This window comes from Dipodomys spectabilis, unplaced genomic scaffold (assembly GCF_019054845.1).
Source record: "Dipodomys spectabilis isolate Male_0828 unplaced genomic scaffold, ASM1905484v1 ptg000079l, whole genome shotgun sequence".
NCBI classification, from domain to species: domain Eukaryota; kingdom Metazoa; phylum Chordata; class Mammalia; order Rodentia; family Heteromyidae; genus Dipodomys; species Dipodomys spectabilis.
The window spans coordinates 382,305-409,423 of NW_024870756.1; the positions used below are offsets into that span (position 1 = coordinate 382,305).

The 27,119-nt window shown below is 41.7% G+C and overlaps 1 protein-coding gene across 1 annotated transcript; it reads right to left on the reverse strand.

The window, feature by feature from the left end:
- Positions 1–1,576: 1,576 nt before the first annotated feature.
- Cnrip1 (cannabinoid receptor interacting protein 1) lies at positions 1,577–21,604 on the reverse strand. Its single transcript, XM_042683104.1, has 3 exons — positions 21,015–21,604; positions 18,548–18,698; positions 1,577–2,134 (listed from the first exon to the last, which is right to left on the reverse strand). The coding sequence occupies exons 1-3, from the start codon at positions 21,191–21,193 to the stop codon at positions 1,970–1,972; spliced, it is 495 nt and encodes a 164-aa protein (XP_042539038.1). The 5' UTR covers positions 21,194–21,604; the 3' UTR covers positions 1,577–1,969.
- Positions 21,605–27,119: the final 5,515 nt, after the last annotated feature.

The following is a 27,119-nucleotide window of genomic DNA, read 5'->3' on the forward strand; positions in this document are numbered from 1 at the left end:
AAATGAGTAGTTCTCTTGTTTTTCTATCTTTTAATTGCCCTCTGTGTCTTCTATTGGATATTTTATAAGGAAACTTGAGCCTCTATATAGTAAAATCACTGTTTTAAATATCTCAGTTTCTGTTCAAGCGATGTTGGCTTTAAAAATGTGGTAATTGGGACTGGGCTAGTGCTTATGGTTGCAATTATAATAGACAGGATTATTTTGGAACCAGCTAATTGAGAAACATGCCGTTCTAACACCATTTCTCAGCCCAGATCATGCTATTACTGCTCCCTGGTGGTAGCACAGCATGACTGCAGGCAAGCCATAGAGGTCAGGAAGGGTTTTTGAGTATCAGTCTTCCAAGTTTTTATTCTTAAAAAAAGTAAATATTTTAAAGTACTTTAAAAATGGTCTTTAGGTAATTGTACAAGGAGGTTTCAAGTAATGCATCAGTTTATGAGCACAATGTATCTTGATCAATGTCATGCCTTCCATCATTTTCCCCAGCCAAGTTGTTTTTCATTAAAAAAAAAAAATACAAAAACCCTACTCTTTAAAATAATCCCAGTAGCCTTGCATATTATTATATGGCAAAAATATAGACAGTCACCCATAAGTGGCTTCTAAATTCCCATACATCTTTGTGAATATCACCATATTATTGGGAAGTAGAATGTTTCCTTTAAAAGGAAATTTCTTCCTTGCATGTGGAACTTAAAAGCACACAGACTTTATGCCAGGTCATTGTGACTCCCTGGGAACAGGCAGGGTGTCTCAATGCCAGTGTACTGTTGCTCTCCTGCTGCTGACCTGCACAGCTGACTAGCAAAGAAGCTGTTACCACAGGAGGAGGAATGGAGTGAGGATGGGGATGAGCACATTTCCATTGTCCTCCACATGGGCCTATGCTACCCTGTTCGAGCTGGCTTGAGCCTCCCTAATAAACCAGAGTGTGAATTCCACTCCGGGTACATCCCTTCACCATGCAGCAGAGACACCTTGGAGCAGAGGTCCACCTGCTATACAGCTCTTGCCAGAACTGAGATATAAGTCAGTGCTACAGTATTTGCCTAGCTAGCATGGGTGGGACCCTGAGTTTGATCCCCAATACCACCAAAAACAAATAAAAAAAACAATGAAATCATTGTCAGGCATGATTTTTCAATACCTTTATTAAGAAATATCAAAAGTTAATTACTGTTCCATACACAGTTTTACAAAGTTCAAGTGACAGGGAAAGTGGAGGATGCCACGTTTGAACACATTTGCCAAATGGGAGAGAGACCCTAAATCTCCTGCCAATCTGTGGTCCACAGCCATCCCTTCCTCTCCCCTCATCCCATTTCCATGAGACCAGAGCGCATTCGCTTGAGCTACTTCAAAGAGTATCAACACATTCAAAAATATTTCTCTACACATTCATCCTCTTACTGTCATTACCCTGAAAAGGCTGAGCTGTTGAGAGGAAGGTTGAGAGCCCTGCTCACGTCCGCTGGTGTTACATTTTCACAAAGCCTGCTTCCGGATCTGGCAAACATTGCAGGTTACAACTGATCATTTCACACATGGGGGGGGGGGGACTCAAGCACAGGTTTTATTTCTTAATTTAACAATGAACAAAAAATAAAGGGTGAGTTACTCATCTCTGGAAACAAAACACCACAGTCATTCCAGGGAAGCCTCCAGTAGAGGACAAGGCTTCTGATTGTATGGCCCTCCAGTTACAGCAATCAACAGCATAACTGAGCAAAGACACCAGCACAGAACACTGGAAGAAGTATTTTCGGGGCAGGACATCATCATCTTTTACGTCAAGGGTACTGCATCATGGGAGTTACACTTTCACAATAACTGGGGCTAGTAGGTCATTGGAATCAGGTAGGAAAGAGCCATGGTGTTGGTGTGCCTTGGTTAAGGCTTGTGCTGGTTTATCTAAAAGTAGCTTTCTGGAGAGACTGTCCAGCAACATCAGAAAGAACTGTCTTCAGAGGAAGGACTCCTTGTTCACCCACATGAGACTGCGTGTTTCATTGGGCTTGCATTCATACTCGATGACAGAGAAGGGGCTTCCCCACTGGCAGTGGTCCCGCTTGTGGTAATTGTAGAACTTGACTTGCCACACTGTCTCGAAGGTCCCAATGTCTGTGAACTGGGAGAAGAGAAATATGTCCAAGACAAACCTCATTCTGGGGGCCAGGGGTGAGAGTGAAAGTCAGTGACAGAGCGAGATCTCCCAGCATAACCAGCCAAATTACTATCTTTCTCTTCTCTCTCTCCCTCCTTCCCTACTCATTTCTTCCTTTTCATTCTTCCTTTTTTTTTAGTGTGCCAGTTCTGGGGATTTAACTCAGGATCTGAGCACTCTTTTAGGTTTTTCACTGAAGGCTGGTACTCTACCTCTTAAGCACAGCTCCACTTCTATCTTTTTGCTAGTAAACTGGAGATATGAATATTACAGACTTTTTTTTTTGCCTAGGTTGGCTTTGAACTTCAACCCTCAGATTTCAGCATCTTAAGTAGCTAGGATTACAGGTGTGAGCCACCAGCTCCTGGCCTTTCTATTTTTACTGGTGATACTAGGGTTTGAACTCAGGGCTTGGCTCTTGCCAGGAAGGTACTCTACCACTTAAGTTATGCCTCCAGCCCATTTGGTTTGGGTGTTTTTCAGAGAATGTTTTGCATTCTGCCTGGGTTGTTCTGGTTGTAATCTTCTGTGTGTGCTTTCTGGAATGACAAGCACATACTATTGCTACTGTTTGTTGAGATTGAAACTCATGAATTTTATTTGGTCTGGGCTGGCTTTGAACCACAAACTTTCCAATCCTGGTCTCCTGAGTATCTAGGATTATAGGCATGAGCCATGGCACCTTGCTTCAAGTCTGGCTTCAGCTGAAAAGCTGAGGCTTTCCATTTCTTTTTTTTTTTTTTTTTTTTGGGTCCAGTCGTGGGGACTGAACTCTGGGCCTGGGTGCTGTCCCTCAGCTCTTCAGCTCAAGGCTAGCACTCTACCACTTGAGCCACAGCGCCACTTCTGGCTTTTTTCTTTTTGCTTATGTGGTGCTGAGGAATCGAACCCAGGGCCTCAGGCATGCAAGGCAAGCACTCTACCACTGAGCCACCTTCCCAGCCCGGCTTTCCATTTCTTAAGGAAATAAAGTAATAAGGCAATAAAGGAACTATTCCTTTATGCCAGGTGCTCTATACCCAGTATTTCCTACCATATTGCTTTTAAGATAAATAGCCCCCAAGTTTATCTTACTTTCCAAGTTTAAATTTCTGAAAACTTCTCTTAGAATCTCAGAATCTTAGACTTTGCTTTAAAGTGACCCTTGCTACAGAGGGGGAACTGGGAAGAATGTTTACTGGTAGTTTTTTAGTTCCTACTTCAGAAGACAGGGGCACAAGATAACATTTGTACAACATCTGCAAGCACAAAACAAGATTGTCTCACATTTATTCTCAGTTCCAGGGAAAGATACTTAGCCTTGAGCTGACACCACAAATATTTTATTAGGTATTGGATTATTAAAGACCTACTCTATTAAGTATTTTTAAGTCAGGAGTCTATGTCACAGGCTTACATAATATATTATTCAACAATATATGAGTCAACTATGCATTTTGCACATTTAAAATGTGTACAAGGCATGATTCTTGCTCTTAAGAAGTTTGTAGTATAGGTGAGTGTTATGGCATATGCCTGTAATCCTAGCCACCCAGGAGGCAGAGAAAGGAGAGAAAGATAGTGAGATGATATCTCAAAAACAAAATAAAAATGCTAGATCTCTCTCTCCCTCCCTCTCTCTGTATAGCAGAGAGTATACTGCGACAATAACCAAAGAAGTTTGCATTTTTCTTCTACAAGATAGGCCTAGCAAATCACTACATGAAACTCTGAACCATGAGGATATATTTCCCTTGAAGCTGAGAAGAGGGCACAGAATACCCTAGGGGCCACTGGGCAGGTTCTCAAGTGTCTTGTGGGATTGCCTGACCCTGCTACCACCTTCTGGAGCTATTTAGGGGATCTGGCATTAAAGAGCATGATGCCAGTCGTTATTTTCTCCTCTGACCCTCCTATTTCAAGGGACAGGACAGGGACTGACTTGGCAGGATTCTTAGACATCTCCAGAGCCAGGAGATGTGGAAAGAAGAAGGGCAGTAGCAACAGGAGCCTTACACTTTGCAGCTGATACAGGAGGACAGCGATCAGGTGCTTCCCAGAAAGCATTCCAAGATGTTTTGAAAATTATATCCTGCAACATTGCTTCATCCTGTTAACTTGGTTCCAAAATAAGATCTGGGCTTTCCTTGGGGAAACACATTTGCCTTGAAATACATTTGCCATGAAACAGTGGATGATAAACCAAGAGTCAATATAACTCTCATGTATGAGAATGAAGTACCTCTCTCTGTCTCTGTCTCTGTTTGTCTCTCTATATGTAAATATATATATATATATACATATATATATATACACATACACACATATACTTTTATATATTATATATAAAGTATATATGTACATACACACATATACTTTTATATATTAACGTTTCCATATGCCTGTATATATTCATAATGATCTATTAGAATCAACTCAAAGATCTAATAATTCATCTGAGAGGCAACTTTTGTATATTTATAAAATAGCATTTTATTCATTACCACTAAAATAATAGGGTGAGTCTTGAAGACATGCCGAACAAAAGGATCTAGACCCCTAAAGAAGAGATACATGATTCCAGTTGTATAAAACTATATAATAGAATATAATCTATGCTGACAGAAAACATCCATGTTATCTGTGGTCTAAAATGGAAGACAGTGATGCAAAGGTGTAGGTGTATGTGCAAGAAAGAGAGAGGAGCTTTTGGGGAGTAATAGAAATATTCTAGTTATTGGCCGAAGTGGCAGTTACATGGATGCAGATATGTGTTGTTCAAAACTCACTGCCCTGTATGCTTGAAATATATTTGTTATTTATAATTATACCACATAGTTTATTAAGAAAGATAGAAGGGCCAGGCACTGGTGGTTCATACCTGTATTCCTAGCTACTCAGGAGGATGAGATCTGAGGATTGCAATTTGAAGCCAGCCTAGGCAGGAAAGCCTGTGAGACTCATTTCCAATGAACCACCAGAAAACCAGGATTACTGACATGGCTCAAAGTGGTAGGATACTAGTGCAGAAACTTTGGGACAGTGCCTAGATCCTGAGTTCAAGCCTCATGACCCACTAAAAGAAATACAGAAGGGTGCAGTGGCTCATCCTGTAATCTGAGCTACTCAGAAGGCAGACTGCAGGATAATAGTGGTTCAAGGTCAGCCCAGGCAAAAAGTTTTGTGTTTTACCTTAAGCATAAGTAAGAGAATTTTGGCCCATGCTAGCCTGTTCCTAAGCAAAAAGAGCTGGAGCCAGGGTGCAAGTGGTAGAGTACCTACCTAACAAGTATAAGGCTTGTTCAAAACCCTAGTATCATCAAAAAAGGAAAATGAAAAAACAAAGTACAAATACTTCTTCTCTCTCTCTCTTTCTCTTCTTCCTTCCTTCCTTCCTTTCTCTCCTTCCTTCCTTCCTTCCTTTCCTTCTTTCCTTTCTTTCCTTCCTTCCTTTCCTTCTTTCCTTCCTTCCTTTCCTTCTTTCCTTCTTTCTTCCTTCCTTTCTTTCTTTCCTTTTCTTTCTTTCGCTTTCTTTTTTTTTTTTGTCGGTCGTGGGGCTTGAACTCTGGGCCTGGGCGTTGTCCCTCAGCTCTTCAGCTTAAGGCGAGCACTCTACCACTTGAGCTGAGCTACAGCACCACTTCCGGTTTTCTGGTGGTTTATTGGAGATAGGAGTCTTACGGTCTCTCCTGCCTGGGCTGGCTTTGAACCATGATCCTCAGATCTCAGGCTCCTGAGTAGCTAGGATTACAGGCGTGAGCCACCAGCGCCCGGCTCGCTTTCTTTTGTTGTCAGTCGTGGGGTCTGAACCCTGGGCCTGGGCGCTGTCCCTCAGCTCTTCAGCACAAGGCTAGCACTCTACCACTTGAGCCACAGCACCACTTCTGGCTTTTTCTGTTTATGTGGTACTAAGGAATCAAACTCAGGGCTTCATGCATACTAGGCAAGCATTCTACCACTAAGCCATAGTCTCAGCCCTGTACAGCCTTTTAAAATACTAATTTATATCAGAATAAAGTTGTGAGCATGCTCTGATCCAGCAATTCCACTTCCTACAATGTATCCTAAGAATATCAGAAAGTTTAGTGAGAAACTGAACACACTGAGGTATCTTTAAGGCACAAATCATGGCATAGCCATATATTATAGAGTACCTTACAGCAATTTTCAGTGTAAAATATTTAAAATTGTCTCTATTATTTTATATTGCCACATAAACTAAGCACAGTACTATCAAGAACATGTAGTATGGTACCAGAGATGTAGCTCAGTGTGAGAGTAACTTGCCTAGCATGTACAAATCCCTGGGTTCAATTCCTGGCACTGCCACCACTGAAAACTAAAAAAATAAAACAAAGAAAAAATATAATGTCATTCCAGTTTACATGACAATTGTTAACGTTGGAAGCTGATGTAATATATTTTTATGCACTTATTTATATATTCAAATTATTATTTTCAAATAGTTGTAAGAGATAGTTTTGATTTAACCTATCGATTTCTGTACACAATGCATCTTGATCACAGTCACCATTTCCGTCATTCTTTCTCCTATCTATCCCATCACTATCCATCTCCTGGTTTCCTACTTCCATTTTCAAATGTTTAACATTCAAACATTTTCAAGTACTGAGAGTATTTCAATGTTTTTACACTGTATTTGCCACCATTCCTCTCTCCATTTGTCTGCCACCCCGAGACCTCACTCCCCTCTCAGAGAAGACTTGTTTCTGCTTCTTGATCTTCTTCTTGTGAAACTGTTATTTTTCAAAGGAAGTTAAACTATGGCAATCCATTCCTGTGCTTGCCACAAATTCATCAATTTGATTGCATATGTATGTGTTTTCATAGATGCTTATGCTTTAAATCAGACTTGTACATATGACAGAAGCTTGTGCTCTTTGTCTCTCTGAGTCTGACTAGTATATTCAATTTTATTTATTTATTATGTGCTGGTTCTGGGACATGAACTCAGGGCCTGGGTGTTGTCCCTGAACTTTTGGTGATTAACTGTAGATAAGAATCTCATAGACTTTTTTGTCTGGGCTGGCTTTGAACTGTGATCCTCAGATCTTAGACTCCTGAGTCACTAGGATTACAAGTGTGAGCCACAGCATCTATAGCCTGGTTTATACTTCATGGTGAAAGGTTAAAACTATTCCCTCTAAAACCAGGAACCAGACAAGGATGCCCACTCTCTTCATTCCTTTTCAACATCGTACTGGAATTCCTAGCAAGAGCAATAAGGCAAGAGAAAAACATAAAAGGGATCCAAATAGGAGAAAAAATAAATCTATCTGGGTGCTGGTGGCTCACACCTGTAATCCTAGCTACTCAGGGGGCTGAGATCTGAGGATTGAGGTTCAAAGCCAGCTCAGACAGGAAAGTCTGTGAGACTCATATCTCCAATAAACCACCAGAAAAACGGAAGTGGTGCTGTGGCTCAAGTGGTAGAGTGCTAGCCTTGAGCTGAGGGACAGCGCCTAGGCCCAGAGTTCAAGCCCCATGACTGGGGGGGAGGGGTGGAGGAAAGCTATCCCTCTTTGCACATAATCCTGTATTTAAAGAACCCTACAGATTCTTCACCCAAGGTACTTGAGTCGATTCAAAACTTTGCCAAGGTAGCAGGGTATAAAATCAACCCGCAAAAACCAGTAGCTTTTCTGTATGTCAACAATGAGAAGATAGAGTCTGAAATCAGGAAAGCAACCTTTTGTAATAGCCTAAAAAAAGCCTAGGAATTAACCACACAGATGTGAAGGAACTCTATTTTGAAAACTTAAAAAAAACCTCAAAAAAGAAATTGAAGCAGATTTCAGGAAGTGGACAAACCTTGCACACTCTTGAATGGGAAGAATTAACATCATAAAAATGGCAATACTGCCCAGAGCAAATTCAATACAATATCCATCAAAGTTCTGACAACTTTCTTCAACTGTATAGAGAAAGCAATCCAAAAATTCGTATGGAATAATAAAAGACCCAAAAGAGTAAAATATTAAAATTCCAATGATTAATTTGTATAATCACAAAAATTCATTAAACCAAAACTAAAGTATATTTACAAGTTTTAACAAATAATTACTATTTTTAATATAAAAGATGACATGAATTAAATCTGGCCATGATGGTACACACCTGTATTTCCAGCAACTTGGGAGGGGAAAACAGGAGGATCAAAGTTAGACTTTACCTATCAAGCTGGGTAGAGTGGTACATGCCTATAACCATGGCTATTTGAGTAGTAGAAGATGATCATGATCCAAAAGCCCAGGGATAACTTGTACAAAAAATGTGTGTGTGGCTGGGAAGGTGGCTCAGTGGTAGAGCGCTTGCCTTGCATGCTTAAGGCCCTGGGTTCGATTCCTCAGCACCACATAAGCAAAAAGAAAAAAGCCGGAAGTGGCGCTGTGGCTCAACTGGTAGAGCGCTAGCCTTGAGCTGAAGAGCTGAGGGACAGTGCCCAGGCCCAGAGTTCAGGCCCCACGACCGGACCCAAAAAAAAAAAAAAAAAAAATGTGTGTGTGTGTGTGTGTGTGTGTGTGTGTTGTAAGCAAAATGACTAGGAGTAAAATGTTAGGTGATATGACAAAATTAACAGGACTTAAGAAACAAAGAACTTCCACTCATCTGGTCAAACCACTACTAAATAACCCCATGCTGCTGATCACATGTATGGTGTATATGTGTACACCGTTATATGTTATAGACTGTGCTAGACAATTTGCTCCAGGAAAGTTAGAATGAGCTTGTGACTTTATTTTATTTTATTTTTTGTCAGTCGTGGGGTTTGAACTCTGGGCCTAGGCACTGTCCCTCAGCTCTTCAGCTCAAGGCGAGCGCTCTACCACTTGAGCTACAGCGCCACTTCCGGTTTTCTGGTGGTTTATTGGAGATAAGAGTCTCACGGTCTCTCCTGCCCGGGCTGGCTTTGAACCGCGATCCTTAGATCTCAGCCTCCTGAGTAGCTAGGATTACAGGCGTGAGCCACCAGCGCCCGGCTGAGCTTGTGACTTTAAATGAGCATCATTATTCCACAATACTGTGAAATTTGGGAAATTATGTAATCACTTAATCACAAAAAAAAAAAAACAAACCCAGAAAACTAGAAGTGGCGCGATGGCTCAAGTGGTAGAGCATGAGCCTTGAGCTGAATTGTTCAGAGACAGCTCCCAGGCCTAGAGCTCAAGCCCAACGACTGACAAAAAAAAAAAAAAAAGAGATCTTTCATGCGATTGTTTCTAACATATTTATAAGATTATTTCTTTGTTGCCTTGTATGTCCCTCCCCCATGGTATAACCCCTGCTTTCACTATATATGATGTTGGTATATATGGAGAGGAAGGGAAAAAACAAATTGTTAAAACAAGGATACAGGAGATGTACAAGTCGTTATGTCGATAAACGAACTTTACAACTTTGGTGGGGGGGACGGGGTGGGTGGGGGGATACGAAGGGAGGAGAAGGGGAAACAAAGCAGGAGGCTACAATGCTTGATAAGAAATGTGCTCATTATCTTATCCACGTAATTGTAACCCCTCTGTACAGTATGTTCACAATAAAAATATATTAAAAAAAAAAAAGACTAGGAGTGTGGCTCCATGAGATAACATGGTTGCCTGGCAAGCTTGAAGCTCTAAGTTCAATCCTCAGTAATGGGGAAAAAAAAGATCACATGAATTGGTAAGATAAAAGACTAGATGAAAAGACTAAATCATAGTGCACTAAAAAGAAAACAAATGCTAGCATAAAAAACCAGTTAAGCCAAGTATGGATGGCTCATGCCTGTAATCCTAGCTACTCAGGAGGTTGAGATCTGAGGATTCCGGTTCAAAGCCAGCATGGGCAGTAAAGCTCATGAGACTCTTATTTCCAATAAACCACCAGAAAACCAGAAGTGGCGCTGTGGCTCAAGTGGTAGAGTGCTTGCCTTGAGTTGAAGAGCTAAGGGACAGTACCCAGGCCCAGAGTTCAAGCCCCACCACCAAACAAACAGTTAAATGTTGCATTATTAGTAAAGAAATGTCTCAGGAGGATGAGATATGAAGATACTGGATCAAAAACAGCTCAGCTACACAAATCCACTGGAATCTTATTTCCGTTCAATCACCAAAAAGCCAGAAGTGGAGGTGTAGCTCAAATGGTAGAGCATCAGTCTTTATCAAACATTTTTTATTGTTATTATAAAGGTGATATACGAAGGGGTTACAGTTACATAAGTTAAGAGTACATTTTTTTTTTTTTTGGACAATGTCAACTCATGCCTTGCTTTCTCCCAGTTTTTCCCTCCCACTCCCACCCCCAATTGTATAGTTCATTTTCAACATAGTGTTTGATCATCGCTGCATTTGTTCACCCTTTGTCCCTCTGTTTCTGTACCATCCATTACACTCTCAAAGACATATAAATGAACAAGCAGAACAAAAAGAAAACAAAAACTAACAAAGACAAAAACCCTCTTGTTTCCATTTCCTGGAGTTTATTTCAATAAATATTGTTTTATATGATCAGATTCAGATAAGCATTGTGCCTTGATGCCTTTCTATTCCTCTCCTAAGATTATCCTCCTTTGGTCTCTCTGTATGTGAATGCTAGAGACTTTTGTAAGTTATTATGTCCCAGTGCATTTTAGGTCTAGCTTCTGCATATGAGAGAAACATGCACCACTTGTCTCTCTGAGCTTAGCTTACCTCACTTAACATGTTGTTTTAAGTCCATCCATTTTCCTGCAAATGACATAATATTATTCTTTCTAATGTATAGGTACCACATTAAAAAAATACATCTGTCTATTGAAGGGCATCTGGGCTGTTTCCACAACTTAGCTATTGTGAATAGTACAGCAATAACATGGATAGAGCACCAGTCTTGAACCAAAAACCAGGTCAGAGTGTGATGCCCTGAGTTCAAGTACCAGCATGCATGCACACATGCACGCATGCACACACACGCGTGCGCGCACACACACACTCCCCTTTTACGGGGATCCTATTCATGTTATCAATTTAATTAAGGTTTTTAAGTACTAAAAGGACTCTGAGTATCCAATATTATGAAAATACTATGAAAATGGTGATATATTGGTAGGATGGACTTACGCCACTGTTGAAAAAAATTTTGGGTTGTTAAAGATGTGATAAAATACCTAGAACAATGTTCACAGAAAAGCTATTATGGTAGTTGAAATACATGACCTCAAATATATGAAATCAATGTAAAATTCCAAAGAGTATTAGTTCCTTAGAAATTGAGCTTTTCTATTGTCCCCTTTAGATTTTTCTGCAATAAATGTACTTTCTATAATCAGAATGTAAGGAAAATGACAAATAGGACTTATCATTTCTCAACAATATGCTGTATTTTATAAATTCTATTAATACTATCTACATTCCAATGAAAATATTACAGATCTGTTAACAAAAAGGGAGAGGTGGAGTGAATAAGTTGATATTTCATTTTATAATACATGAAGACGTTTAAAAGCTTAATATTATTATCATTATTTTATTATCTTTAAGTAGTTGTACAAAGGAATTACAATTTAACAAAGCAGTTTATGAATACAGTGCATCAAGATGTCATCCCTTCCAACATTCTCATTTATTATTTTTAACTACTACAAGATATTATGAATCTAAAGTACAACTGACATTTACAATCCCATTGAAATTTCAATTTAAAATTATAAAAATATTTTATAAATTATGTATTTTAATATTATAAAATAGTTTCAAACAGAACAGACGCTAACCTTTTGAGAGAAGCAACAGCCTGAAACTTTTTATCTAAGTGAGAAACAATATTGAGATTTGAGATTGTGTGTGTGTGTGTGCGTGCGCGCGCACGCGTGTGTGTGCACGCACGCGCATGCTGATACTGGGGCTTGAACTCAGGACTGCTACACTGTCCCTTAGTGTTCTTGCTCAAGGCTAGTGTTCTACTTGAGCTACAGATCCACCTCCAGGTATTTGATGGTTAATTGGAGATAAGAATCTCACAGACTTTCTTGCCAATCTAGCTTTGAACCATGATCCTAAGATCTCAGCTTCTTGTGGCGCTAGCATTATAGGTTTAAGCCACTAGTGCTCAGTAAGATTTCATACAGACAGAAAGAGAGACAGACAGACACACATACATACACACACATGCACCTCAAGATGATTATAACCAAAGATTAGAAGAAACTTATTATTACACTTATACCTGAAAAACTAAAAAAAATATATGAATGTATTGACAGAAGAGACTCTAATAGAAATGTGTTGACAGCAGAAAGGTGGATGTTTAGGTCCTTGTATCTCAGCTTTGATTCCATTGCTCTTTGCTAATGTTGGATCCAAAGTCATGTTGAAGAGAACTTCACGGCTGCTCACTCTGCTGTTCCTTTCTCTCATGCCTTAGTTGTTTACCCTTCCCATCCGCTTTCCAGAGGGGCACTCTAGGGCCTGGGCAGATCCAATGACAGATCGGGGGGCTCAAATCTGGCATTCCAAACAACAGAAGTACAGAAGAACAGACTCTGTTCCTTCCCAACCCATCTGTTCCTTCCAAGGAAAAGCTACCCAGGCAGACCCCTGGGAGAAGCAATTTATAGTTGGGTACAGTTCTATGTGTTTTTATAGCAATCATATTGCAAGACTTGCATATATATTAGTCCACCTTGATTTTGTGCTTGGTTCTGTTATTTCTTTATTAATGGCTAAGAAAAAGATTCTGCCATCTCCTTTTTATAGATAAAAAAAACCTCCAAAGATTTAGCGAGATTAAGAGACTTGTCTTAGAACCGGACTGCCCAGCCAGTTTAAGATAGGAGCAGAACAGGCACAGTATTTCCTAAGTTCTATCTAGGAGCAATTCTCATTGCGTCTGGTTTTTTTTTTTTTTTGTCGGTTGTGGGGCTTGAACTCTGGGCCTGGGCGCTGTCCCTCAGCTCTTCAGCTCAAGGCGAGCGCTCTACCACTTGAGCTACAGCTCCACTTCCGGTTTTCTGGTGGTTTATTGGAGATAAGAGTCTCACGGTCTCTCCTGCCCGGGCTGGCTTTGAACCGCGATCCTCAGATCTCAGCCTCCTGAGTAGCTAGGATTACAGGCGTGAGCCACCAGCGCCCGGCTTCATTGTGTCTGTTTTTATAATTATTGTTTTTTATAATCATAAGTAGTAAAAGCTAGTGGACATTTTTTCCTTTCCTTTCCTTTTCTTCTTTTTTGTGTGTGCTAGTTTTGTGGCTTAAACTTCTAAAAGCTAGAAGTAAAGCTGCAACTCAAGTGGTAGAGTGTTACCCTTGAGCAGAAAAAGCACAGAGACAGCACCCAGGTCCCGAGTGCAAGCCCCAGGACCAGCACAAAAAAATTTCTTGCAAACAGAATTTTACAACACCTTAGAGAGACCATACACCATGATCAAGCTAGTTTAATCCCAGAAATGCAAAGCTGATTCAACATATGTCATCAATAAATCAACATATCACACAAACAGGGTCAGGGATTCAAAAAAACAAATCACATGATTATCACAGCTGGCAGAAAAAAAGCCTGTGACAAAACTCAACATCTTTTTATGATAAGAGCGCTGTGGAAATTAGGAATAGAAGGGATGTACTTGAGCTGAATAAAGTCTACATATGACAAACTTATCCAACATCATATTAAATACAAGAAACAAATCATTTTCCCTCTTGCCGGGTGCCAGTGGCTCATACCTGTAATCCTAGCTACTCAGGAGGCTGAGATCTGAGGATTGCAGTTCAAAACCAGCCTGGGCAGGAAAGTCCATGAGCCTCTTATTTTGAATAAACCTTTAGAAAACTGGAAGTGGTGCTATGGCTCAAGTGGTAGAGTGCTAGCCTTGAGCTGAAGAGCTGAGGGACAGCACCCAGGCCCAGAGTTCAAGCCCCATGACCGACAAAAAACAACCCAAAAAACAAAACACACACACACAAGTCATTTTCCCTCATGTCAGAGATGAGACAGGAGTACTTCACACTAATGTAACATGTTTATAGAATTTTTATCCTGAGCAATATGAGAGGAGAAATAAAAGGGATTTATATAAGAAATGAATGTGTTAAATTATCCTTATTTGCAGATGACATGATTCTGTATATACAGACTCTACCAAAAAACTTTTAGATCTAATAAGCACCATTGGAAATATAGCAGGATACAAAACAAACACTGAATAATTAGTAGATTTTCTATTTCTATGAACAGCCTAAGAAAGAAATCAGGAAATAATTCCATTCACAGTGGCCTCAAACACAATAAAATACCTATGAATTAACTTAGCCAAGGAAGTGAAAGATGTCTATAATGAAAACTACAAAACTTTGAAGAAAGAAATTGAAGAAGACATCAGAAAATGGAAGACTTCCCATGCTCATGGACTGGTAGAATTGTTGTTGTTGTTGCTGGTCCTGGGGCTTCAACTCAGGGCGTGGGCATTGTCTTAAGCATTTTTTTTTTTGCTCAAGGCAAGTGTTCTACCACCTGTGCCACAGCTTCATTTCTGGCTTTTTAGTGTTTAATTGGAGATAAGAGTCTCAAGGACTTTCCTGCCTGGACTGGCTTGATTCTTGGATCTCAGCCTCCTGAGTAGCTAGGATTAAAGGTATGAGCCATGGCATCCAAATAGACTAGTAGAATTTAGATTATGAAAATGGTCATACTTCCAAAAGTAATCCACAGATTCAATACAATACCCTTCAAAGTCTCATTATAATTCTTCATAGAAACAGAAAAATTATGGAGCTCCAGTTGCACAATCAGTTAGCGTGGTACTTATAAGAAATAGAAAATTCAGCTACACATAGCAAAAGCAATTCTGATGAAAACAGAAAATTTCAAATTATACTACAGAGCCATAGTAACAAAAGGAGCTAGTTATAGCAAAAACAACAACAACAACAAAAAACCCAACAAACCCCATGAGATATAGGAATAAAACCACACAGCTACAGCAATATAATTTTCAACAAAGAAGTAAAAAACATACATTGAGCCAGGGGCCAGTGGCTCATGCCTGTAATCCTAAGTACTAAGGAGGCTGAGATCTAAGGATCACAGTTCAAAGCCAGCCCCAGCAGAAAAGACCACGAGACTCTTATCTCCAATAAGCTACTCAGAAAAAGCCAGAAGGGGCTCTGTGGTCCAAGTGGTAGAGCACTAGCCTTGAGCACAGAAAGGCTTAGGACAGAGCCCAGGTCCTGAGTTCAAGGCCCAGAACCGATAAAAAACAAAAAATAAAAACAAACAACAACAAAAAACCCAACAACAACAACAAAAAACCCCCAAACCCAAAACCAAACCAAACCAAAATGCGCTGGAGAAAAGACAGCTTTTTTAACAAAAATGTTCTGGGAAAAACCAGTTATCTATTTGCAGACTGAAATGTGACCTCTCTGTCTCATACTTTACTAAAACCAACTTTCAGTGCATCAAAGAGCTCAAAGCAAGGCCTGAAACATTAAATTTACCATAGGAAAAGGGGTGGGGGAAGAAACCTCTAGATGTTATAGGCACAGGCAATAATTTCCTGAATAGAAGTCCAGTTGTTCAGAAAGCAAGAACTTGAATTGTGAAAGGGAGCTGCACTAATGACTCATACCTATAATTGTAGCTACTTAGGAGGCTGAGATCTGAGAACCTTGGTTCAGAATTAAACCAGGGAGATGAATCCAAGAGATATTTATCTCCAGTTAGCTAGCATAAAGCCAGAACTAGAGTTAGGTTCAAGTGGAAATGCAAAAGCCCAGTGACAGCATGAGGTCCTAAGCACAAGCCTTAGTACCAACCAACACATACATACATACACACACACAGAATTGTGAAATGAGGCTAAAGAGTTCAGCAAATAATAAATAAATTAATAAATGGATAAATGGCTGGGTTCTGGTGGGTTCACAACTATTACCCAAGCTACTCAGGAGGCTGAGATCTCTGGATTGCAATTTAAAGCCAGCCCAAGCAGGAAAGCCAGAAATGAAGCTGTATCACAAGTAGCAGTAGTATACTAGCCTTGAGCAAAATAGCTTAGGGACATCACCCAGCCTTGAGTTTAAGCCTCAGGACTGAATCATGCATGTATGCATGCACACGCGCGCACGCACACACGCACACACACACACACACACACACACACAAATAAATGGACAAGTGAATTGAACAGACAGTTCTCAGAAGAAGAAGAAAATACTAATTGCTAATAGATATGAAGAAATATTCAATATCCTTAGCCATAAAGGAAAAGCAAATCAAAACACTAAGATTCTATCTCACCCCAATCAGAATAGCAATCATCAAGAACAAAAACCACAATACATGCTGGAACCTTCATATACTGTTAGTAGATATGCAAACTAGTGCAACCACTATGGAATCAGTATGAAGGATCCTCAAAGAAAACCCCAAAAACTAGAAATAGATTTACCTTATGACTCCACCATATCACTATTAGGAATGTATCTAAAGGAATGTAAATCAATTATTCAAGAGATACCTGTATACATATGTATATTGCAACATTATGGACAATAACTAAATGGTAAAATAAGCTAAGATGCCAACAACAGATGAATGAATAAGGAAGACAGAGAAGGCATGGAATATGTAGACATAAAGAATCAAATCAGGTTATTTGCAGGAAAATGGATGGAATTAGAGAACATTATGTTGAGTGAGACAAGCCAAGCTCTCTCATATGTGGAAGCTAGAATTAAAAGACATATGTATTCATGCATGTGTGCATACCCATATTCATAAATTTATATATTTATGTAACACTTAACTCTTTTTAATAAGTTTTTTATTGTGAAAATACTGTACAGAGACACTTGACTCTTAAGTTTATTTAGGGGAGTGAGGGGAGGAGGAAAAAACATGATAGAGGCTCAATAATGTTGACATTTAGAGCAACTATGTACAAAGATGACATAGAATTTTCTTGTCTGTCATGGGGCTTGAACTCTGGGCCTGGGCACTGTCCCTCAGCTCTTCAGCTCAAGGCTAGCGATCTACCACTTGAGCCACAGGGTCACTTCCAGTTTTCTGGTGGTTTATTGGAGATAAGAACCTCATGGACTTTCTTGCCAGGGCTGGCTTTGAACCACAATCCTCATATCTCAGCCTCTTGACTAGCTAGGATTACAGGCGTGAGTCACCAGTGTCTGGCTGACATAGGATTCTTTTTTTTTTTTTTTGGGTCCGGTCGTGGGGCCTGAACTCTGGGCCTGGGCGCTGTCCCTCAGCTCTTCAGCTCAAGGCTAGCGCTCTACCACTTGAGCCACAGCACCACTTCCGGCTTTTTTCTTTTTGCTTATGTGGTGCTGAGGAATCGAACCCAGGGCCTCATGCATGCAAGGCAAACGCTCTACCACTCAACCACTGAGCCACCTTCCCAGCCCTGACATAGGATTCTTAATAAAAGCTATTGATCAGCTGGGCACTTGTGGCTCATGCCTGCCTGTAAACCTTGCTACTCAGGAAGTTGAGATCTGAGAATTTTGGTTCAAAGCCAACCTGGGGAAGGGAAAGCAGTGAGACTCTTATCTCCATTTAATCACCAGAAAACTAGAAGTGGAGCTGTGGCTCAACATGGTAGAGCACTAGCCTTGAGCAAAAAAAGTACAGAGATGGGACAGGACAGTACCCAGGTCCTGAGTTCAAGCCCCCATGACTGTTTAAAAAAAAAAAAAAAAAAAAAAAGCTCTTGATTAGTGGGAGGTTGGTTGTCAGGGAAAGAGAAAATATCTGAAATATCATGGTGGAACTTTTTTGGTGCCATCAATACACATGAAGAAATGAATGGCAGGAAAGTAAAGCAGGCTCTGTTGGAGATGGAGTTACCAGCAGGAGGCAGAAGGATTAATGAAAGGGTGAATGAGGATGAATATGGTTGAGGTAACTTAGTTATGTGCATGAAAATAGAACAATGAAATCTGTGGAAATTGTTTTGAGAAGGAGGAAAAGGCGGTAAGGGAGAGTGATAGAAGGAGATTGATTGAAATGCATTATATATATGTGTAGAAATGTCACAATGAAACTCTTATACATTGTTTCCTAATTTAAAAAATTAAAAGGTTTAAAAAAACTTTTCAGAGTCAATTATTGGAAAATTCCATTACACATTGTAAGAGGAAAAATGGTAATATATCTACTATAGTCTCTCTTAAAACCATCTTTTGTGTCTGTAAGCATCTATAGGGTTAGTTTGTCATCAGGCCAAACTATGTTACATAGTATTAGTACTATACATACTATTAGTACTCTCCCCAGCAGATTCAAAAAGTAAACTCAACCTAATTCCCTTAGTAATTGGCTGTAGTACACTTCTTCTTAAAAGAGATAGTGATTATTTCTCTTTCTACAGTTTCCTGAGCTCCCCCTCCCCCAAGCAGGTCTTACCGGCATGGTGATCTGGATGGGCTGTCGTTCTCCACTTTTGGTTGGGGCTACTCCTTCTGTGTCATACGTGCCCGTGTAGACAACTCTGTCCCCATCAGGCTCTTTAGACTTCAGTTCCAGTGGGACCAGTACACCACCAATGGAAATGTTCCTGTAATGGACTTGAGTTGACCATATATAGTATGAATTACCTTTGGTACCCTCTCCTGATCTGGACCAAAATCCCAGGCAGAAAACCTAGAGGGTCTAGCTGGGGGAGACACTGTATTATGAAAGTTCAGTAGACTAGAATTCTCTATCTGACTAGTCACATAACCATAGACCACTTCCTCTATGAAATGATCTCATTATTCTCATCCAGAAAACTTGTATGAGGCCATAAGGGGCTCTACCAGTGGTTCCTCTCTTTAGTAACTCCTTAAAATAATCTATGGAGCTATCAAAAACTTACTGGTAAGTACCCCCCCCCCCTCCATAAAAAGATCAGACTCGGGTATAGTTTGGCATTGGTAAATTTATTTTAGTGTTTTCTAGGAGACTCACAGATATAGGGTGAACAACAGGTGATCTAGATCTCTATTGATTTCCCAGTCATCAGGGGTCCTATATTTTGGAGTGCCTTTCTTCATGCTTGCCTCACCAATGGAAATTTTCACTGGCTTCATTCCTTTGTGTTAGGATAATGGTCCTCAATGAAGAGTTCCTGGACCAGCCATATCATCATCACTTTGGGATCTACTAAGACACAAACATCTAGGCCTTATCCTAGACAGAGCAAACTCAAAGCACTGTGGTAGGCCCCAGGCATCAGTTCCAACAAGTTCTTCAGTGCTTCTATGATATATTCAGGTGTGAGAACCATTAGATTATAGCACTGAGAAATCCTAAAGCATAACTAGTTTTGTCGTTAAATTTGTTTTCATCTTCTAATTTTTATTTCTGGATTTTTTGGGAAGATAAGGTCTTGCCATATATTATTGATTGGATTGCAGGCAGAACAACCATGTTTAAATTTGCCCTCCCCCCCTTTTTTTTGTTGGTCATGGTCTTGAATTCTAGGTCTGGGTGCTGTCCCTCAGCTCTTTAGCATAAGGCTAGCACTCTACCACTTGAGCCACAGTGCCACTTCCGGTTTTCTGGTGGTTAATTGGATATAAGAGTCTCACTGACTTTCTTGCTCGGGCTCCTTTGAACTGCAGTCAGCCTCCTGACTAGCTAGGATTATAGGTGTGAGCCACCCTCACCTGGCCTAAATTTGCTTTTTAACAAAACTAGACATCCAGAGTGCTAACCAGAAGAATATGGGATGTAGAACTGACAAATCAGGAGCAAGGTAACCAGGAAAGCAGGGGAAGGGAAACCTAGATTATAACCCAGGGACAGAGACCATCTGGAAACGTGAAGGCAAGGGGTTCATGAAATTGTGAGGGTGCTGATAAGTGGATGGACCAGGAATACCAGTCATCATTCATGTATAGTTCCAGATCCTTGCACCGAAGAGGTTAACACAAATTCACTGCATTAAAACAGACCACAAAGTGTTTTATAGATTAAAGCCCTCTTGTCCCTCAGCATATGGAAGATAAGATAGTGTTTTGTGTCCTTCCAGAGGTAGTTTGATACAGAGAGATAAAGGACCCACCCATGAGTTCTTCCTCCATTGGCCACTGGCCTGTTCTACACTGACTTTTCTCTCCAGAGGTCTACTGGTTGCATCATTCCTTCGTGGCTGGAAGGAGATAATCTCTGCCACAAATAACTCCCCAAATAAAAGTAATCCCAGGCAATATTCTTAGGCTGAGCAGACAAGTCGGGAGAAAGGTGCCATCATGGAAAACCTTAGAGCTAGGCCTAAGCAGAGACTGCACCCTCTAACTTGTGCCTCCTGCTCTAACCCTGGGGTTCCCTGACACCAAGCCACGGGTGGAGGGATGAGGAGCATCCCCCAGAGAGCTCCGATACAGCCCCTCCTCTCCCCCTCCCATGCTTTTCTACCTCATTCTCCAGCCTTCCTTCTTCCTTCAGCCTCACCCGCAGACCCTAGAGGGATGCCAGAACCCAGCAGAAGAGGGTTGCAGCAGGTGAGCCCCCTCCCGGCCTTTTCCTATCGGCCCCAACCCGGCTCCCCGAGGTTCCAAACCGAGGGTTGAACACAAGGCGAATCAATGAGAAATCAAATAAAAACTAAACCCCAACCCTGGCTTCTTGTCGCCGATTTAAACGGATGCACTGAGATGGTGGAGGGAAGCGAGAATGGTGGAATACCAGCCTCGGGCCCAGGAGAGGACCGGCGGGGGCGGGGGAGGATGGGGGAACAGGAAACCGACCTCCTAGCCCCACCCGGGGCCTGCTGGGCGCACTACGAGACCCAAGGGGCCCCGGAGAAGCTCAGGGTGTCCCTGTGGGCTACCACCTGCACCCGTACCCTCCAGGACCTCCCTGCAGCCGCGGCGCGCCCTGCACTCACTCGACCTGCAGCGTGGTGGGCTTAATCTTGACCTCCACCTTGTAGGAGGAGCCGGTGAGCAGCTTGATGGTGCGGTTCTGGCCAAAGCGCTGCCCGTCTACCTTGAAGAAGACCGGGCCATCATTGGGCTGGATGCGCAGCGCGATGGAGAGGCGCACGATGCCCGGCAGGTCCCCCATGGCTGGCCGAGGGACTGGCACGGCGGCTCCGAGGGCGCGGGTGACAAGCGCGGGCTGGGCTGCGATGGAGAGGCTGGAGCGCGGTGGGCGGAGAGGACGCGCGGGGAGGGAGGGGGAGGCGGCTGCTAGAAGCGATCGTCGCCGTCCACCCGGGCTCTGCAGCTGCGGCCGGGGAGGCTGGTATCCCCGTTTGCACCGGGCAAGGAAGCTGATCCCGGGGACAGCTCCGAGGCCGCGGGCCGCCCCATCCCCCTCCAGCTCCCCGCGCCGCGCCCTGCGGACACACGCTCCGACCCGCAGGCCGCTGCGCAAATCTGCACCGCCGGGGCGGAGAGAGTTAATCCTGTTTACGCACCACAATCCCTTTCTGCTGGTGAAGCAGACATTTAGGCTCCTCCTCGTACAGCTCCCGGAGGGAGTGAGGGGTGCAGGGGGAGGAGGATGGGAAGCCCGCAGACACCTGGGGTTAAACTGGAGACCACCCCCATGAAGACGACTCCCCAGTCTGGGTACAGTCCGAGTCAGCCGAGGGATGGGGACCCGGTGGCTGGAGCATCGGGTCCCGGGTTGGCTGGAGGAGGCTGAGAGGAGACAGCCCGAGGCGGGAGACGGGAAGTGGGATAGGAAACTGCTAACTACTGATTTAAATTTCAGGAAATAGGAGACTTTCCGAAGCTTAGGGGAAGTAGCCGAGGGAAAGAGCAGAGATCCTTCTATTGTGGTGGACTCAGGGCCACACTAGATTAGGAAAGAGAGAGAGGGAGAGAAGAGAGGAAGAAAGGAAGGAAGGCTAGAAGGCAGGCGGGTGGGGGGGGGGGCTATTCAAGAAGTGACACCTCTCCATTATACATACTTTGTCTCAAGAATGACTGTATAATCTATTGCATATACTTACACAGGTCTTGAAGGAGGCATTATCAGGCCTGTAAAAGCCATATACCTAAGGCAAAGTGGATGGCAATGGTCTAGAGCAAAGATAGGTCAAAGGATTACTGACCAGGCGCTGGGGTCTACACCGAGCTTAGACTTGCATGGTAAGTGTGGTTTCAAAGTCTTTGGGGCAGAGGCTGGTTGTTGACTGGCCGGCGTAGGGAGCCACAGAGACCAAGTGCCTTGGGGCAGAGACAGGTTTCAGAGGGCTGACAAGGAGTAGCTGCGTCAGCACCACGCAGGTGGATAGTACCAGAGCCGCGGAGCACACCTGGGGAGTGGAGGGTTAGTAAGAAGGATGGGGGGGTCTGGGGAAAGAGGTTCTGTCTATAACATTTTAGTTACCCAAGTTAGACTACGTTTCTTCAGACATAATAAACTGTCTATATGTGCAGATATGAGTATGCAATACTTATGCCAATTGCTTTCAAAATTCAAACAAAGCCTAAGTGGAATGTCAACCAATAAACAAACGTTTGAATAAACTCTCATATACTGACACTATATTCTATACTATAGAATGTTATGCAACTATTAAAACAGTGAGTTATTTGCCACTTTGGCGAACACATGCTAAAACATAACAATGAAAATGTGTTGGGGGCTGGGAAGGTGGCTCAGTGGTAGAGCGCTTGCCTTGCATGCTCAAGGCCCTGGGTTCGATTCCTCAGCCCCACATAAGCAAAAAAGAAAAAAGCCGGAAGTGGGCTGTGGCTCAAGTGGTAGAGCGCTAGCCTTGAGCTGAAGAGCTGAGGGACAGCGCCCAGGCCCAGAGTTCAGGCCCCACGACCGCCGCCCCCCCCCCCCCCCCCAAAAAAAAAAAGAAAGAAAGAAAATGTGTGGCTGGCAAACTGCAGAAAAGTAAAGGTGAGATTTTTTTGGTTTGGGTCTGTTTTGTTCATTGCTGGAACTCAAGCACACACCACACAGTATTAGCGTGTACTGGTGATCCAGAAATGCTCAGTGACTTGATCACTACGCTTTTTAAACATGGTTAGATGTAAATTCTTTCTTATTTTAATTTTTTTTTTTGTGCCAGTAGTGGGACTTGAACTTAGGACCACAAGCTCTTACTTGGCTTTTTCCACTCAAGACTAGCATTTTACACTTGAGTCACAGCTCCACTTACAGCTTTTGGCTGGTAAATTGGAGATTTAAGGGTCTCATAGATTTACCTTCCAGGGCTGGTTTCAAATAATGATCCTCAAATCTCAGGCTTCTGATAACTAGAATTACAGGCGGGAGTCACCAGAACTCAACTCATAGTTTAAAAGTAATTAGATTTATGTGGTTCACTTGGAACAAGGATAAAGAGAAATAAATTTAATTGCAAACAGTATCCATAGTATTTTGAAACAATGAAAAAAATTAAAGCATATAAAAATTTAATGTTTTTATTGATGTTCTTAAAAGGCCAAGAGGCCACAGTAAAGCTGGTGTTGGTTATTTGGCAGGCAGGTGGCTTGAGGATGGTGAATAACCTTTTGGAATTCATTTTAAACCTTTTTTCCCCTTTAATTACACTGTTTTTCTCTGACGCTTTTGTTCACTAATCCCCACAGTCTTAGGCGAGCTCCCACCTGTGTATTAAAATATTGCATTGAGAGTAAGAAGATTCCTGTTTAAAGGCTTGCTCACACATTTATTAGTTTCTTTATGGAAAACACTTAGCATCTTTGTGTTTAAATTTTTATTATTTATAAAATGGGGGAACATTGTGAGAATTAAATGAGAGGATAGAAACTGCTTGAGCAAATAAATTCCTAAAGATGAGGTATTTCCAATGCTGGGCAAGATCTTAAGACACAGTGGTTCTGTGTCTTAAGATAGAACAGATCAGTGTAAAAGTAACTGGAAAAATTCTCATCACTGATACATTTGTGCAGAAAATCTGGTACAAACACAGATCCTAATTTTTTACCCAGTCTGCTGATTATGAGCTGAGTGACCTCGAATAAGCTACTCAATGCCCTAATGTTTTCATTTTAAAAGGATGATGATGATGAATTATGAAGCTCACAGAGTCAAATGTGACTGCTAGAACACTGGAGAATCAGTCACATATAGACATTTCATAAATAGCACTCTTTTTCTTTAAGATATACTTATGTTTTTGTATATATACTTATATATTTATCATATATATTGTATTATTAAATACATGTTTTTGTTATAATATATGTGATATACTTTGAAGTTCTAGTTCTTTTGGTCTTATTGCAGATTCATTAGATTGCTGATGAATTTTTTTTGTTTTTTAAATTTTTTTATTGTAAAAATACTGTACAGAGGGGTTACAGTTACATGAGTAAGATAATGAGTCCATGTCCTATCAAGCATTGTTACCTCCTCCCCTATCATCCATTCCTTCCCCACCTCCCCAACTCTTCCCTCCCACCCCCCACCCCCAGTTATAAAGTTAGTTTTCAACATAGTTTCTTGTACATCTCATTGTTACAGTGGGTCAACCTGTAGCCTTATTTCAGCATTTTGTTACTTCCCTTCCCTTCCCAAATTAGATGCAGGACACAGACATCAAATACAGTGAAAACAGGGATTATACTGTGGGGGAAGAACATACAAGAGAAACAAAAAAAATCACATAGTACATTTTAAATACGTTAAAAACAAGAGCAAGAAAGAAAAAAAATGACTTGTGTCCCTAACTTGGGGTTCATTTCACTTAACATCATCTTATATGGTCATATGTACATAGCTTTCTGCTTGTCCTAGACATATACTAGTTATTGGAAATAAGGGAAACCATGGGACCTATGTTTCTTTGGACCTGGTTACTTCACTTTGCTGATGAATTTTAACACTACCAACAGGACAGCAATTGTTGGGAAATTGAGCGTAAGATGGACTTGGCTGTGGTTCAGAGGAATCTGAAGTTATAACTGAATGTCTGTGTTTCCCCCAAATGGAAATGTTGAAAACCCCTAGAGAGCATTTTAGGAGGTGATTAGAATCCTCATGAATAGGATTTGTGCCTTAGTAAAAGGGGCCTGAGGAAACTTGTTGGCTCCGTTTGTAAGATGCCCTCGGTGGAGCGGAGAACAAGCTCTCAAAGGACTCCAAACAGATGGATGCCTTGACTTCAGACTTCTCAGTAACCAGAAATAAGAGCACTAAATTTTTGTTGTTTGTAACTTACCCCACGTAAGGTATTTTGTTATAGCAGCTTCGATAGACTGACACTTCAGGCTAAGAGCAGTTGCATAGCCAATGCCCTGTGTCTGGGCTGAGTTCATATTACAGGTCTTGAAAAACAATTTGTATTGTGCCCTGAGACATAAAGGAGTGGTGTGTGTGTGTGTGTGTGTGTGTGTGTGTGTGTGTCTGTGTCTATGTGTGTGTGTGTGTTTCAAATCCAACACAGTTTGCTTTCTTTTATACACATGTACACAAACATATACACACAATGTCCCATGCTTAATGTGTGCTGGGTTTGGATCACATGTGGACACCATCCAGTCCCAACGCATTTAAACTACTTCCTTTTTCATTCATGTCTACGTTCAAGTAGAATTTAATGTGCAGGAATTGGGTTTGCTTTTTAAGTCAATGTCTGTGACTTTTGATATGCCCGACTCCTTCCTTCCCTTTCTCACTCCCGATATTATTGCTTCCCAAGCAGTTTGCTTTACATTCATTTTCCTTTACTGCTTTGACTTGATATATTTGAAGACAAAGCTTCCTCCTGAGCTGTTCTGAAGAAACTAGGGTTTTCTTTTGGCCCAAACGATTTTGTGGCCATGGCAATGAGCAGTAGGCTTCCTCTGTGTGTATATGTGTTTATGTGTGTATGTGTATGTGTGTATGTGAGAGAGAGAGAGAAAGAGACAGAGACAGAGACAGAGACTACTGGAGAAACATGGTCTCTCGCCCCCCCCTTTCTCCCCTCATCAGCTCCCCCCCCCCGCCCCCCAGTTACAATGCCAGTCACAATGAAGGCAAGATGAACTTGACTTAGTGGTGAATCTAATATCAAAGGCAAATAGCCTTTTTTGTTCTGGGCCAATTTAACATAGCAATTTAGATTCCAAAGGAAACTTTTTTGTTTTCTACTATGGACATTATCTGTGAACAAGGACAGCCTCAATCACTTTTCCTCTACAAGCATAAATAAGCTTTCAGTTAAAACCAGATTCTATAAAGATGACCAACTCCTTTGCCTTTTTTTTTTTTTGTCCATTGTGGGGCTTGAACTCTGGCCTGAGCACTGTCCCTGAGCTCTTCAGCTCAAAGCTAGTACTCTATCACTTGAGCCACAGTGCCACTTCCAGTTTTCTGGTGGTTTATTGGAGAGTCTCATGGACTTTCCTGCCCGGGCTGGCTTTGAACTGTGATCCTCAGATCTCAGCCTCCTGAGTAGCTAGGATTACAGGCGTGAGCCAATGGTACCTGGCTTCCTTTGGCTTTTTTGTGGGGTGGTGTTACAGATTGAACTGAGGACATACTATGTGGGCACTCTAGTACTGAGCGACATCCTTAGCCCACCTTTTCTTGACAACCTTTTCTAAGATTGAAGGGTTAGTGTCTATGGAGAAAGAACATAAATGTCCTTAGTACAAAAATCTGTACTAAATACCCAATTTTGTGTTTCTACCTCCAATACTCTTCTAAGCTCTAGATTCAGATAAACAATTTCCAACAGAATAACTCTACTTAGATGTCTAATAGGTAATGTGATAGTAACATAGTCAAACAGAATTCTTCAAGGTGTTTTTGCCCCCCTCCAACTAATGATCCCGGGGAATGTCTTACTTTATTTTTTATTTTTTGACGGTCTTTGGACTTGAACTCTGGGCCTGGACGCTGTCCCTCAGCTCTTCAGCTCAAGACAAGCACTCTACCACTTGAGCCACAGAGCCACTTCCGGCTTTTTCTGCTTATGGTGTGCTGAGGAATCAAACCCAGGGCCTCATGCTTTCAAGGCAAGTGCTCTACCCCTGAGCCACCTTCCCAGTACTATGTCTTACTTTAATAAAAG

Coding starts and splice junctions, on each gene's coding strand:
- Cnrip1 (XM_042683104.1), bottom strand. CDS start 21,193: ATGGGGGACCTGCCGGGCATCGTGCGCCTCTCCATCGCGCTGCGCATC. Junction 18,699..21,014: donor CCCACCACGCTGCAGGTCGA/GTGAGTGCAGGG, acceptor AGTCCATTACAG/GAACATTTCCATTGGTGGTG. Junction 2,135..18,547: donor CCATCCAGATCACCATGCCG/GTAAGACCTGCT, acceptor CTCTTCTCCCAG/TTCACAGACATTGGGACCTT.